The 12,640-nt window shown below is 44.9% G+C and overlaps 1 protein-coding gene across 1 annotated transcript; it reads right to left on the reverse strand.

Annotated features, from left to right (window-relative positions):
- Nucleotides 1-8,368: 8,368 nt before the first annotated feature.
- Nucleotides 8,369-11,596, reverse strand: COX14 (cytochrome c oxidase assembly factor COX14). The gene is made up of 2 exons (XM_075262884.1): nucleotides 11,511-11,596; nucleotides 8,369-8,766 (listed from the first exon to the last, which is right to left on the reverse strand). The coding sequence occupies exon 2, from the start codon at nucleotides 8,757-8,759 to the stop codon at nucleotides 8,583-8,585; it is 177 nt and encodes a 58-aa protein (XP_075118985.1). The 5' UTR covers nucleotides 8,760-8,766; nucleotides 11,511-11,596; the 3' UTR covers nucleotides 8,369-8,582.
- Between the last annotated feature and the right edge of the window lie 1,044 nt (nucleotides 11,597-12,640).

The raw sequence follows: 12,640 nt of genomic DNA on the forward strand, positions 1-12,640 counted from the left end.
CCATTCATGTGTGGGGTTGCTTCTCAGCCAAGGGAATCGACTCTCTCACAGTCTTGCCTAAAAACACAGCCATGAATAAAGAATGGTACCAGAATGTCCTCCAAGATCAACTTCTCCCAACCGTCCAAGAGCAGTTTGGCGATCAACAATGCCTTTTCCAGCATGATAGAGCACCTTGCCATAAAGCAAAGGTGATAACTAAATGGCTCAGGGAACAAAACATAGAGATTTTGGGTCCATGGCCTGGAAACTCTCCAGATCTTAATCCCATTGAGAACTTGTGGTCAATCATCAAGAGATGGGTGGACAAATAAAAACCTACAAATTCTGACAAAATGCAAGCATTGATTGTGCAAGAATGGACTGCTATCAGTCAGGATTTGGTCCAGAAGTTGATTGAGAGCATGCCATGGAGAATTGAAGAGGTCCTGAAGAAGAAGGGTCAACACTGCAAATATTGACTTGCTGCATTAACTCATTCTGTCAATATAAGCTTTTGTTACTCATAATATGATTGCAATTATATTTCTGTATGTGATAAAAACATCTGACAAACACACATAAAAACCAGAGGGCAGCAGATCATGTGAAAATATAAGATTTGTGTCATTCTCAAAACTTGGCCATGATTGTAGGTACCGCAGCAATGCGACATTACAATCTCTGTAGCGGGGAACTGCAGGGGTTTCACGTGTTGGGGTTCCCCTGCAGGTCTAATATTGATGGCCTATCCTGAGAAAGTGGATAACTCCTTGAGGCAGGCGCCCACATCACTTAAACACCGTGGAAGAAACGTGGCAGAAAAAAAAAAACCCAATCTCATCCCCATTTTATGGTAAAATACATGCAGCAGATACGCTGCAATTTCAAAAACTGACCTGGCCCGATGAGACACGGGGCCAGTGGCCAGCTGTAGATAGCCGGGGTCCAGTACCACTATGACAGCGGTCGGGGAAAGCCTGGTTATAAATATATATATATATATATATATATATACTAGAGGGAGGACCCGGCTTCGCACGGGTATATTACAATTTATGTTTGTGTAGTGGCCCCATAAGAATTGTCCAATTTTGCACTGGTGTATTTTGTATGTGCTTTGTGTGTATGTCCATAAGCGTCATGTGATTATGTGTATCTCATTTTGGATGTCAGTGAAAAACCTGTGATCAGTTGTTATGGATACCTGGAGTAAAGCTGTATCTAATCCTTCCCCGTGTAGTACTGTGTTTAGATGCAAGTGTCTAATTCTTGTTGGTGTGGTACTTTGTGCAGATCCACATATCTAATCCTCCCCATGTGATATTGTGTGAAGAGGCGCGTATCTAATCCTCCAGTAAGTGAAACTGTGTGCAGACGCGCGTATCTAATGACTCTGGCGTGTGGTACTGTGTGCAGATGCGCGTATCTAATCCTCCCCCATGTGGAACTGTGTGCTGAGACGCGTATCTAATTCTCTGGCATGTGGTACTGTATGCAGAGGCCTGTATCTAATCCTCCCCTGTGTGGTATTGTGTGAAGAGGTGCGTATCTAATCCTCCCCCGTGTGATACTGTGTGCTGAGACGCGTATCTAATTCTCTGGCTTGTGGTACTGTGTGCAGAGGCATGTATCTAATCCTCCAAAGTGTGATACTGTGTGCACACACGTATCTAATCCTCCCCTGTGTGGTACTGTGTGAAGAGTCGCGTATCTAATCCTACTGCATGTGGTACTGTGTGCAGACGCGTGTATCTAATTCTATGCCGTGTACAACTGTGTGCAGACGCGCGTATCTAATCCTCTGGAGTGTGGAACTGTGTGTAGACGTGTGTATCTAATCCTACGGCATGTGGTACTCTGTGCAGACGTGTGTATCTAATCCTATGGCGTGTACAACTGTGTGCAGACGCGCATATCTAATCCTCTGGAGTGTGGAACTGTGTGTAGCTGCGCGTATCTAATTCTACGGCATGTGGTACTGTGTGCAGACGCGCGTATCTAATCCTCCCCCATGTGGTACTGTGTGTAGACGCGCGTATCTAATCCTACGGCATGTGGTACTGTGTGCAGACGCGTGTATCTAATCCTATGGCGTGTACAACTGTGTGAAGACACGTGTATCTAATCCTCCCCTGTGTGGTATTATGTGAAGAGGTGCGTACCTAATCCTACAGTGTGTGGAACTGTGTGTAGAAGCATGTATCCAATCCCCCGGCATGTGGTACTCTGTGCAGACGTGCGTATATAATCCTATGGCATGTGGTACTGTGTGTAGATGAGCGTATCTAATCCTCCCCCGTGTGATACTCTGTGCTGAGACGCGTACCTAATTCTCTGGCTTGTGGTACTGTGTGCAGAGGCATGTATCTAATCCTCCAAAGTGTGGTACTGTGTGCACACACACATATCTAATCCTCCCCTGTGTGGTATTGTGTGAAGAGGCGCGTATCTAATCCTTTGGCGTGTGGAACTGTGTGTAGACGCGCGTATCTAATCCTACTGCATGTGGTACTGTGTGAAGACGCATGTATCTAATCCTATGGCGTGTACAACTGTGTGCAGACGCGCGTATCTAATCCTCTGGAGTGTGGAACTGTGTGAAGACGCGTGTATCTAATCCTATGGCGTGTACAAATGTGTGCAGACGCGCGTATCTAATCCTCTGAAGTGTGGAACTGTGTGTAGACGCCTGTATCTAATCCTTCGGTATGTGGAACCGTGTGCAGACGCGTGTATCAAATCCTTCAGTGTGTGGAACTGTGTGCAGAAGTGCGTATTTAATTCTCTGGTTTGTGGGACTGTGTGCAGACCCGTGTATCTAATCCTCTGGTGTGTGATACTGTGTGCTGATCTGTGTATCTAATCCTCTGATGCGTGTATCTCAGTTTGGATATCAGTGTTGTATTGTGCATGTGGAGTGACCGTGTGTATTGCAGTTGGAATATGAGTGAAAGTCTTGCAGGTTTGTATTGGCTAAGGGGGGGGGGGGGCACTGTGTTTGGAATGCTGTATCTCAGCAACGGTACGTCCGAGCGAGTTGGAGTCTCGTCTTAAACCTTCCCGGATATCTGAAGTATCTCTGTACCAAATTTGGTAAAGATCGGTCCAGTCGTTTGGTTCGCATTAGAGCACAGACAGACAGACAGACAGAAATTCATTTTTATAATATAGGGAGATATACAGTCCTATGAAAAAGTTTGGGCACCCCTATTAATCTTAATCATTTTTTGTTCTAAATATTTTGGTGTTTGCAACAGCCATTTCAGTTTGATATATCTAATAACTGATGGACACAGTAATATTTCAGGATTGAAATGAGGTTTATTGTACTAACATACTAACAGAAAATGTGCAATATGCATTAAACCAAAATTTGACCGGTGCAAAAGTATGGGCACCCTTATCATTTTATTGATTTGAATTCCCCTAACTACTTTTTACTGACTTACTGAAGCACAAAATTGGTTTTGTAACCTCAGTGAGCTTTGAACTTCATAGCCAGATGTATCCAATCATAAGAAAAGGTATTTAAGGTGGCCAATTGCAAGTTGATCTCCTATTTGAATCTCCTCTGAAGAGTGGCATCATGGGCTACTCAAAACAACTCTCAAATGATCTGAAAACAAAGATTGTTCAACATAGTTGTTCAGGGGAAGGATACAAAAAGTTGTCTCAGAGATTTAACCTGTCAGTTTCCACTGTGAGGAACATAGTAAGGAAATGGAAGACCACAGGGACAGTTCTTGTTAAGCCCAGAAGTGGCAGGCCAAGAAAAATATCAGAAAGGCAGAGAAGAAGAATGGTGAGAACAGTCAAGGACAATCCACAGACCACCTCCAAAGAGCTGCAGCATCATCTTGCTGCAGATGGTGTCACTGTGCATCGGTCAACTATACAGCGCACTTTGCACAAATAGAAGCTGTATGGGAGAGTGATGAGAAAGAAGCCGTTTCTGCACGTACGCCACAAATAGAGTTGCCTGAGGTATGAAAAAGCACATTTGGACAAGGCAGCTTCATTTTGGAAACAAAAATTGAGTTGTTTGGTTATAAAAAAAGGTGTTATGCATGGCGTCCAAAAAGAAACAGCATTCCAAGAAAAACACATGCTACCCACTGTAAAATTTGGTGGAGGTTCCATCATGCTTTGGGGCTGTGTGGCCAATGCCGGCATCGGGAATCTTGTTAAAGTTGAGAGTCGCATGGATTCCACTCAGTATCAGCAGATTCTTGAGAATAATGTTCAAGAATCAGTGACGAAGTTGAAGTTACGCCGGGGATGGATATTTCAGCAAGACAATGATCCAAAACACCGCTCCAAATCCTCAGGCATTCATGCAGAGGATAATTACAATGTTCTGGAATGGCCATCCCAGTCCCCAGACCTGAATATCATTGAACATCTGTGGGATGATTTGAAGCGGGCTGTCCATGCTCGGCGACCATCTAACTTAACTGAACTTGAATTGTTTGTCCAAAATACCTTTATCCAGGATCCAGGAACTGATTAAAAGCTACAGGAAGCGACTAGAGGCTGTTATCTTTGCAAAAGGAGGATGTACTAAATATTAATGTCACTTTTCTGTTGAGGTGCCCATACTTTTGCACCGGTCAAATTTTGGTTTAATGCATATTGCACATTTTCTGTTAGTACAATAAACCTCATTTCAATCCTGAAATATTACTGTGTCCATCAGTTATTAGATATATCAAACTGAAATGGCTGTTATAAACACCAAAATATTTAGAACTAAAAATGATTAAGATTAATAGGGGTGCCCAAACTTTTTCATAGGACTGTATATTGTAAATGAAAAGGGGCACCGGCATGTTGCCAGGCCCTTTTTCAATAGATACTAGCCCGGGGGAAATGACTTAAAATAAATAGATATACTCACCTCTCATGGGCTCTGCATCCTCTCCGGCGTCTTCTATCATGTGACTGAGGCCTGAGATAAGACCCCAGCAGTCAGATGGAGCGCAGCGGTGTAATGACGTCAGTCCCCCCCCCCCCCCCCCCACATGACTACTGAGGACCAATCACAGGCCTCAACAGAGACGTCGGGAAGATGCTGAAGACAGCCGGAGACAGAATGCCCAGGAAAGGCGAGTATTAGTGTTTGTTATTCACCTTCCCTGGGCCTCCGATTATTAGACTCTGGGGTCTGAGGAGACCACAGTGTAGAATAATATCACCAGAGCGGAGGGGGGCTGTTGGGAGCATATCATACTGTGGGGGGAGGCACTGCTGGAGATATAATACTGTATATGGGGGAGACACTGCTGGAGATATAATACTGTGGGGGGGGGGCTGCTGGGCATATAATACTGTATACGCAGTGACACTGCTGGGCATATAATACTGTATATGGGGGGGGGGACTGCTGGGCATACAATACTGTATATGGGGGACACTGCTGGGCATACAATACTGTAGATGGGGGTGACACTGCTGGACATGTAATACTGTACATGGGGGGACACACTGCTGGGCATATAATACTGTGTATTGGGGTGACACTGCTGGACATGTAATACTGTATATGGGGGGGTGACACTGCTGGGTATGTAATACTGTATATGGGGGGGGACTGCTAGGCATATAATACTGTATATGGGGGGTGACACTGCTAGGTATGTAATACTGTATATGGGGGTGACACTGCTGGGCATATAATACTGTATAGGGGGGGACACTGCTGGGCATGTAATACTGTATATGGGGGGGACACTGCTGGGCATATAATACTGTATATGGGGGTGACACTGCTGGGCATATAATACTGTATATGGGGGGGGACTGCTGGGCATACAATACTGTATATGGGGGACACTGCTGGGCATACAATACTGTAGATGGGGGTGACACTGCTGGACATGTAATACTGTACATGGGGGGACACACTGCTGGGCATATAATACTGTGTATTGGGGTGACACTGCTGGACATGTAATACTGTATATGGGGGGGTGACACTGCTGGGTATGTAATACTGTATATGGGGGGGGGGGACTGCTGGGCATATAATACTGTGTATTGGGGTGACACTGCTGGGCATATAATACTGTATATGGGGGGTGACACTGCTGGGCATATAATACTGTATAGGGGGGGACACTGCTGGGCATGTAATACTGTATATGGGGGGGACACTGCTGGGCATATAATACTGTATAGGGGGGGACACTGCTGGGCATGTAATACTGTATATGGGGGGGACACTGCTGGGCATATAATACTGTATATGGGGGTGACACTGCTGGGCATATAATACTGTATAGGGGGGACACTGCTGGGCATATAATACTGTATATGGGGGTGACACTGCTGGGCATATAATACTGTATATGGGGGTGACACTGCTGGGCATATAATACTGTATAGGGGGGACACTGCTGGGCATATAATACTGTATATGGGGGTGACACTGCTGGGCATATAATACTGTATAGGGGGGACACTGCTGGGCATATAATACTGTATATGGGGGGGAACTGCTGGGCATATAATACTGTATAGGGGGACACTGCTGGGCATATAATACTGTATATGGGGGGGAACTGCTGGGCATATAATACTGTATAGGGGGGACACTGCTGGGCATATAATACTGTATATGGGGGGGAACTGCTGGGCATATAATACTGTATAGGGGGGACACTGCTGGGCATATAATACTGTATATGGGGGTGACACTGCTGGGCATATAATACTGTATATGGGGGTGACACTGCTGGGCATATAATACTGTATATGGGGACACTGCTGGGCATATAATACTGTATAGGGGGGACACTGCTGGGCATATAATACTGTATAGGGGGGACACTGCTGGGCATATAATACTGTATATGGGGGTGACACTGCTGGGCATATAATACTGTATAGGGGTGACACTGCTGGGCATATAATACTGTATATGGGGGGGAACTGCTGGGCATATAATACTGTATAGGGGGGACACTGCTGGGCATATAATACTGTATATGGGGGGGAACTGCTGGGCATATAATACTGTATAGGGGGACACTGCTGGGCATATAATACTGTATATGGGGGGGAACTGCTGGGCATATAATACTGTATAGGGGGGACACTGCTGGGCATATAATACTGTATATGGGGGGGAACTGCTGGGCATATAATACTGTATAGGGGGGACACTGCTGGGCATATAATACTGTATATGGGGGTGACACTGCTGGGCATATAATACTGTATATGGGGGTGACACTGCTGGGCATATAATACTGTATATGGGGGTGACACTGCTGGGCATATAATACTGTATATGGGGGGGAACTGCTGGGCATATAATACTGTATAGGGGGGACACTGCTGGGCATATAATACTGTATATGGGGGGGGAACTGCTGGGCATATAATACTGTATAGGGGGGACACTGCTGGGCATATAATACTGTATATGGGGACACTGCTGGGCATATAATACTGTATATGGGGGTGACACTGCTGGGCATATAATACTGTATATGGGGGTGACACTGCTGGGCATATAATACTGTATAGGGGGGACACTGCTGGGCATATAATACTGTATATGGGGGTGACACTGCTGGGCATATAATACTGTATAGGGGGGACACTGCTGGGCATATAATACTGTATAGGGGGGACACTGCTGGGCATATAATACTGTATATGGGGGTGACACTGCTGGGCATATAATACTGTATAGGGGGGACACTGCTGGGCATATAATACTGTATATGGGGGTGACACTTCTGGGCATATAATACTGTATATGGGGGTGACACTGCTGGGCATATAATACTGTATATGGGGGTGACACTGCTGGGCATATAATACTGTATATGGGGGTGACACTGCTGGGCATATAATACTGTATATGGGGGTGACACTGCTGGGCATATAATAATGTGTAGGGGGGGGGACACTACTGGGCATGTAATACTGTATAGGGGGGGGAATGCTGGGCATATAACACTGTATATGGGGGGGGAGCACTGCTGGGCATATAATACTGTATATGGGGGGGGGGGGGTACACACTTTCCATATAATTCGCCATCACGGGTCTAAGGGATCTGTGGGTAACAGCTTTTTAAGCGGAATGGGTTTCCGTTTTCTCAGGTCTCCAAGCAGACCCAGACAATGGAACCCCAAATGCAGGTGTGAACCTAGAGTAATTCCGTTTGCATTTGATAAATGGATCTTCCAAACAGATATAAAAATGTGATCTGAATAGACCCTAATGTTATTATTTTCTTAAGGCCTCATGGGACATGTTACCAAAATTGACAGCAACAAAGTGAAGAACACAGTTATAATGTGGTATAGGTTAGTGAGTAGTGGGAATGACCAAAAACAAAAGTCATAATACAAATGTATAATCCTTTTGCATCCATGACAAATTTAATTCTCAAAATATGAGTCCAAAAAAGAACAGTAACAAAATTTATTTATACAGAAAAACAAAGTTCACAGAAAATAAAGTACATCCCAGTAATATGAGAAAGGCTTCATTAAATAATTCCAGAAATCGATGCCTGGTAACGGAGTATTACTTTAAGAAAGGCAGCATTTCCTATGGTGGACAGTGTTCTGAGCTCAGGCCTTTCAGTCTTTAATAATGGCTTCTGTCTGGTTCTCTGCTGCCGCTTTCAGTTGCTCCTGGCGCTTGAAGTACCTATATGCCCGAACACTGCACAGGTAGCCACCATACATTGTCAGCAGGATCATGGATCCAGAGAACAACTTATATCCTAGATCGGCCAAACGCTTGGAGGAAGCCATCCTTAACCTAGAAGAGCAAAACAGATATTGTCAGCTCCACTATGGTACACATGCAATAGCCACACAACATGAACTGTTAAAGGGGTTGTCCAGGATAAATTGACAATTCCTTGCTAAGTCTCCCCTCCAACTTTCTAATATATATTTTTTACCCATATTCTATAGTTTTTGAGTAATAAATGTAGGTCATGTGACCAACATATATTACATTTTTTACCTTTCCACTAATATAACAGGTCTTTGAACTAATCCAGATCCTGACCCGTGACATTAGTGTAAAGGCCTCACCCCCCAGCCCCATTATACTTACTATTTCCTGTGGACCCAGGCCTACACGTTATCAAGGAAAGGACGCTTCCTCTTCTTCTGTGTGCCAGCTCCCCAATGCACACGCAATAGTGCTTGAGAAGCTGGCACAGGATACTGACGCTAGGTTCACACCAGTGTTCGGGTGTCCATATCAGGTTTTCGTCTTCTGCCGACAGAAGACGGAAACCTGTCAGACTGTGAGCGCCGGTGAGCGTTTTATGCTCTCCGCGGCGAAACCAGTGTTTTCAAACTGGACACAAAGTCCTGCATGTTCGACTTTGTGTCCGGTTAGAAAAAAAAAATGCGGCGAGCATAAAACGCTCACAAGCGCTCACGGCCGGACACCTTTCAAACCCATTCAAATGAACAGGTATGAAACATAACTGCAGGTTTCTGTCTCCTGTCCTGTTTCGTGCAGGAAGCGGAAACCTGCATAATGTAGACCCCGGGCGCAGATGTGAACGAGCCCTTACCCATTTCCTCCTGCTTCTGGTCCGGAACGGAGCCGTGACATCACTTCTGGAAGTGATGTTGGGCCTGGCTCCAGACAGCATGGGAGGCCTCTAGTGCTCCAGGGCACATCGAGAAGAGGAGGAGACAGGAAGACAGGTAAGTTTTATGTGGTGGGGGGCTGAGTTAGTTGGAAAGGATAGAAGCACAGGAAGCTACACCAAGTAAACAAATGTAGAGGATACCAGGAGCTCCCAGAGAAACACAGAAATCACTGAAAGTTATATGGGTGTACTTATTAAACCGTTAATAACACTAACAGACCTTTTTTTAAAAAAAATAATTTTTGCCAGAAAAACCCCTTGTTCTTCAAGGATGTACTGGAACGTCCGAGCATATTTCAGCAGCTGCACGAAATCGGGAAATGGGGAGCCGGCTTTAACTTCAGCCAGAGGTCCCAGAGAGAAGGCAGGGAAGGATTATTACCTTATCTGACTTTCCGATCACTGTGTATACAGCGTTCAATGAGCACTGTATATACCGCTATGGGCACCGCCATGATGCAGCTGCCCTCTGATCCGACAGTCACATAATCCACTGGGATCAGCGGGTGTTAGAGATTCTGGTTCCTGTAGGACCCAGATCAGCTCTATAGTTCTGGGCAAGAGGCTGTATTCCTCCTGCAACTGGGGAAGGAACTAAATGTACCAGTTACAAGGGAATTCAGTCTCCCCCACAAAAAAAAAAAAAAAGTGGATCAGATGTCCATAAATAACTATTATGACCTTAAGGGGACACAATGTGAAAATAAAAAACAGAACAGTTAAAGTTAAAATGAATAAATTAAAAAATAAATAAAAGTAATACGCCAATAGAACGCCCTCATTAAAGGTTCTAGCCCCACCCCCGACGACACCATACATAATAAAAATTACAAACCATTTTATAGTTTTTTTTAGTAGCACTTTGTGCTATTTAAACACAAAAAAACAAAGTGAAAGACAGGTTTTCCCACCTCTTTTGCTTATAATTTACCAAATATTAAAAAAAATAATTAAAAACACATGCAAAAATAAAAACAACATACAAATAAAGCCCTATGTGTTACCGAAAAAAGACGCAGGGAATAGCTGAATAACGCAAATGATAAAAATGTTACCTAATATGTAACATCCTGTGTACCTTTTACATTACCTTCCTGTCACTGCTCCCCACTCCTCTCTCAGTTCATTACACCCCCCTCCCCCGACTCTCTAGCTAAGCTATCCTGCCCACTACTGCAGAAGAATGACACACCAATTCTCATGAAGATGGAGCAGCGATGCAGAACAAGAATGGCATATTCAGAGAAGGTAGACACAGCCCTACAAGGTACTGTACTGGTGGCTCAGTGGTTAGCACTGTTGCCTTGCAGCGCTGGACTCCTGGGTTGTGAGCCCTATATGGGACAGTAACTGACAATGTTCTGTAAAGCGCTGCAGAATATGATAGCGCTATATAATATAAGTAGGTAATATATACAGTAATACCCATTACGATAGTGTGCACTTCTAAGGTCTACAGAGGTTGGCCGCACTGCTCCAATGAATCCAGCAGGGGGCACCAGCATTCAAGTGCATTTGAAATATAATCATAGGCATTACAGGTTACAGCACAAGAAACCGGGACAACTCCAGGCAGACTATATGGGGTGACACTCTGGAGGAGGACACAGAAGCCCCATGGAAATATCATGGAGGACAGAACATCCAGTGAGCCTCTCTGACTATATAGTTACTGGTCTGATAAGTGCAGACAGGGAGCTGCAGGGAATCCATGTAGGACTATGCATGTTCTATGAAGCTTGCTCTAATCTTGTGTGCACAACAGCGCCCCCAGTAATATGTAATACAAGCCGCCATGTGTAAGCACAGAGGCTAATAACTCCCCCGCTCTGCACGTCCTCCCCTCACACTGACTCCTGTAACCCCTCCGCACAACACCCCACTTTACCTGTGACTTTCAGTCTCTGACTAATGTCATTTCCTCCAAGGCTCACGTGACTCCTCCGGATAACCATAGAGAGGAGCCTTTCTACCATAAGCCGTTATCTATAGTGAGAAGAAAGTACAGAGCGGTGCCTGTGAGAGCACGTGACTGGAATTCACCAATCAGCATGTAGTATTGTGCTGTGTGGGCGGTGCTTGGTAAAGTTTGCTAAGTGTGCTGCGCTGTGTTGTACGGACGGCTCGGCAGTGATGTCACGATATTATCGGAGATATTGGAGGGGAAATAGCGATATGGATAAAGTAATAAAGCTTATTACCGCGGCTGTGTAATACACAATGCGGGACCCGTCACGTGACAGAAGTCATCAACCTGTTACCAATGGCTGTCAGTTCTGGAGTATAGGACGCCTGAGGTCTCCTCTACGAAGGGCAAATATTACCTTTGAAACACTGAGGATTTTCTGCCGTGTTTTTTTATTTGTGTTACTTTTCCATTAACGCTGTGCTCAGCCGCACTTCTAGTACCTTCTAGTACATCCCAAAAATTGAGCGCCATGGATCCCAGAAACAATGGACAGCAGCAGAGCCCATTGACTAGAACAGAGCCCATTGACTAGAACAGTCCATTGACTAGAACAGAGTCCATCGGGTGTTATTTATTTAATCTTTTTCTGAAATCGCTGGCCGAACATGTCAGGCTTGCAGGATTTTTTGGTCCAGCCATTTCTGACGGAAACTGCGATGTAGACTGCTGCAGGTGTGAACACAGTCTAAGATTACGTTCCCACAACTGAGTGTCAGCCATGTGTTCGCCAGATTTACTGACACCTGCTGGGAAAGTGACTCCTAGCTGTATAGTTATCTATGATGTCTCCATGTGGCATACTGTCCTGTACCTGTCCTATATCAGTAGGGGACAATATCCCATAAGGTGCAGGCTGGGTAAATCCACCCAACACACGGCCCACGTTTCATGGCTGACACTCTGCTGTGTAAATGTGACATAACACGTCATGTTTTTTTTGTGTGGCTTCTACCTTACCATGGCACCACCTATCATTCCATAGGATGTACTGCAAAGCTGAGGAAAAAAATCAGAATGGAATGAAATTGGATAGTAAACACAACTGCACC

The sequence above is a fragment of the Leptodactylus fuscus genome, chromosome 2 (assembly GCF_031893055.1).
Source record: "Leptodactylus fuscus isolate aLepFus1 chromosome 2, aLepFus1.hap2, whole genome shotgun sequence".
In the NCBI taxonomy this organism is placed as follows: domain Eukaryota; kingdom Metazoa; phylum Chordata; class Amphibia; order Anura; family Leptodactylidae; genus Leptodactylus; species Leptodactylus fuscus.